Source organism: Acyrthosiphon pisum, unplaced genomic scaffold (assembly GCF_005508785.2).
Source record: "Acyrthosiphon pisum isolate AL4f unplaced genomic scaffold, pea_aphid_22Mar2018_4r6ur Scaffold_20571;HRSCAF=21436, whole genome shotgun sequence".
In the NCBI taxonomy this organism is placed as follows: domain Eukaryota; kingdom Metazoa; phylum Arthropoda; class Insecta; order Hemiptera; family Aphididae; genus Acyrthosiphon; species Acyrthosiphon pisum.
Genome location: NW_021769945.1, coordinates 1 through 3,320, shown reverse-complemented (window position 1 = coordinate 3,320; position 3,320 = coordinate 1). Strand labels below are relative to the sequence as shown.

Sequence of the window (3,320 nt, the reverse complement as noted above, 5' to 3'; positions counted from 1 at the left end):
AAATGGGCCATTCGAAATAATATAACTCACATGGCTTTAGACGATCTTCTCAAAAATTTATCAAAGTATCCACAGTTTAAGGAATTACCCATAGATTCTCGAACATTATTAAAAACACCTACCAAAACTATTATTAAAAAAATTAAAAAGGGTAGTTACTATCATTTTGGAATCTTTGATCAAATTGAACATTTGATAAAATCTGGTACTCCACTCCCTTCAATACTCATGCTAATGGTCGGAATAGACGGATTACCCTTTACAAAAAATCCTCCTAGTCAATTATGGCCTATTTTAGGGTATTTTTCAAATATCTCTGACTCTAGTGTTTTCATTATTGGTTCATATTATGGTAAGCCAAAACCAGAAGACAGTAATGAATTTTTAAGTGATTTTGTAAATGAAATCCGTGTGCTGATTAATGATGGTGTGATGTATAATAATATCCATGTAAAACTTCAGCTAAAAGCTCTTATATGTGATGCCCCAGCAAAATCTTTTGCTTTAAATTTTAAAGGGCACACAGGTAGAAAATCATGTATTCGTTGTCATACTATTGGTTCTTATGGGGATAATGGTATTTATTTTCCTCAATTAAATGCACCACTTAGAACTCATGATGAATTTAAATTATATTCCGATTCAGATTTTCATTGTGGAAAAACAATTTTGGAAGATATACCTAAATTTGATATCATTTCTTCTGTACCATTTGATTACATGCATTGTATTATCATTGGTGCCACCAAAAAATTATTTTACAAGGAAATGTGAGTAAGTTGTAATGCTCAATAATAACATAATCGACTGTTTTGTTAAAAACTTCAGGGTCTTGAGTAAATTTTACAAATCCTTCTTCAATTGCTGTGATTAGCTTGAAAAACTGTTTGTTAGGATATAAAAGATAACCTTTTTATTTTAAATTTGTAAGTGATGCTTCAGGTAGTTGAGCATCCCGATCTGTACCTAGATGTTAACAAGTTTTAAATGCATTGACACTTTACAATATGAATAATGAATATCTATTAGTATATTATACAAAAATAAAATACCTTTCAAAGCAGAGAGACAAACATTACATTTTGTATGTTTTTGAATTTGTTTGCTGACATATATAATACGAAACACATTCTTTAGCTGCTACTTTAATTTTAGTGGAATAGGAATGGTCCTGAAATGCTAGATCTACATTAGAATTCCAGTCACTTTCTTCAACCATGGAATCTAGCAATCGCTTCAGTCTTTCAATTTTTATTTGCCTTTCGGATGGTTCACTTTTAAATAAATCCTTCAAATCTGATAATTGTATCATAGATGTTGATGGATGAAGAATTTGGCAGTTTCCTGTCTTAGGCGGTTTTATTATTGAATACACTGTCAGTAGTTTATAGACTTGTAAGAAGGATGGACATGTAGGATGATCATTTGGGCCAATAGATTGGCGTGTTGTACCGAAAAATTGCTACAGTTAAAAATATAAACATTAATATTATGCGTTTATAATAATTATTCAATATTTATTATTTCACCTCCATACGATCTTGATTCATCTTGTTTGTCAACACATATTTAAAACCACAAGTTTGCAATAAATAATTTGATAGAACAATTGTTGATTTTATAGTGACACGTAACCCATTAGCTGTGCTATTAGTCAAAAACTCATCTTTTTTAATATTGCCTTTTATAACATTGCTTTCCCAATCATTGAGCCAAGATATAGTTTCCTCTAAAACCTAATTAATATAAGTTTTATATTGTTTTTAAGTCTTAAAAAGCGATGGATAGATGGAGTAAAAAAGACCTAGAAAATTTAAGGATTGAGAATTGGCAAGAAAGAGTGCACAATTGTGAAGAATGAAAGGCAGTTGTGGTGGTAAACTCTTGAAATTTTGTGATGTCAGGAAGAGAGAAAAATATTATTGTTTATTAATATAGTTGAACAAACTTGTATATCTTTACTGCTACTGCTTCTGATTCCTTCTGCTGGATATCTGCGATTCAAAGCATCAAATACTGAATTAAAAATACATGTGAACTTTTCAGTTTCTTCACTATGTTTTAAATCCTTCTATGTGCTGATGTTCTCTGTAAAAATGTATAGCCTTTGCCATAGAATTACCTTAAAACCTATAAAATTACACAATTTATTTTAAATAATGTGATGTATTGTGATTTGGTCTTAATATAAAATATTATTTATTTCTATTTAATTTTACTTGTGTAGCAAACTTGACAGTCATTTTAAAAAAAATATCTAATTTAAGATGTCGTTGGGTAATCCTTGGACATGCACGAGTAGGTACTAATGGACTCTGAGACTGATCTAACTTGTGTACTACATTATAAAAATTCCAGTTTATAGGATGCTGGTTTGGTGAGACCTTAATTTATAATTTATAAATTAGAAATGTAAAAATGAATAATTATTGTAAATGTGTTAACTATTAATATATTTTTATAATCACTCTAAGAAGCTTATCGTGAAGTTTATTTCTGACATTCTTTATTAAATGAGGAGCGTCAGAAAAAAAAAATAATTTCTTTATAGGATTCATAGGGTGTATAGTATAATTCTGTAAATTATTTAAATCTCTACTAACACCAAACTCACTCCACATTCTTCTGTTTGTCTGGGCTCCATCCGAAACTACATCATCAATTTGGGTACCAGCAGCTTCGAGAAGAGATATTGCTTTCAGTACAAGTTGGGCTAAAACAATACCTTTGAAACCAATTAAAAAAAAAGTTATTTTGTGTTTAATAATTTTAGAGATGTTATTATACTTTTTATAATGACCCTATTGACACATAAATAAATAACACATAATTCAACTGATAAAACTAGCTAAATTTATTAGAAAAATAATACCACAGAAGTTTTCAAAAGTTTCATCTAAACATGCAACACATTTAATTTAACTGACAATAAATCAAATTTATGTGAAGTACTAAATTTATTGTGAAGATTTTGAATACATAATAGATACCTAAACAAAAAAAAATCCACAATTTTAATTAAATATATAAATTTACCTATGTAAACAACTAAATACCTTTTATTTGTTTTTGCTAAAGTAACTTTATGTAAAAGTATATCACTATACATTTTTCTTCTTATTGGTGTAAGCGTTGGAGATATGTACTTCTTTGTAATTTTACCAGAAATTATTTTTAATTTTTTCAATCTAAATTTGCCAAGTAACTTTTCACAGTTTAAACTTCTTTTTTTGCCTGAAGGAATAATATATGGACAGTCTAACTGATGCCATACTTTATTGGAACTTAGTTCAGCATTATTATCTTTTATACCTGGAAAT

General features: G+C 28.6%; 1 protein-coding gene across 1 annotated transcript; it reads left to right on the top strand.

Moving 5' to 3' along the window:
* Positions 1-234: 234 nt before the first annotated feature.
* Positions 235-774, top strand: LOC115034682. The gene has a single exon (XM_029492015.1). It carries the CDS (start codon positions 235-237, stop codon positions 772-774), a length of 540 nt encoding a protein of 179 aa, XP_029347875.1.
* The last annotated feature ends 2,546 nt before the right edge of the window (positions 775-3,320 follow it).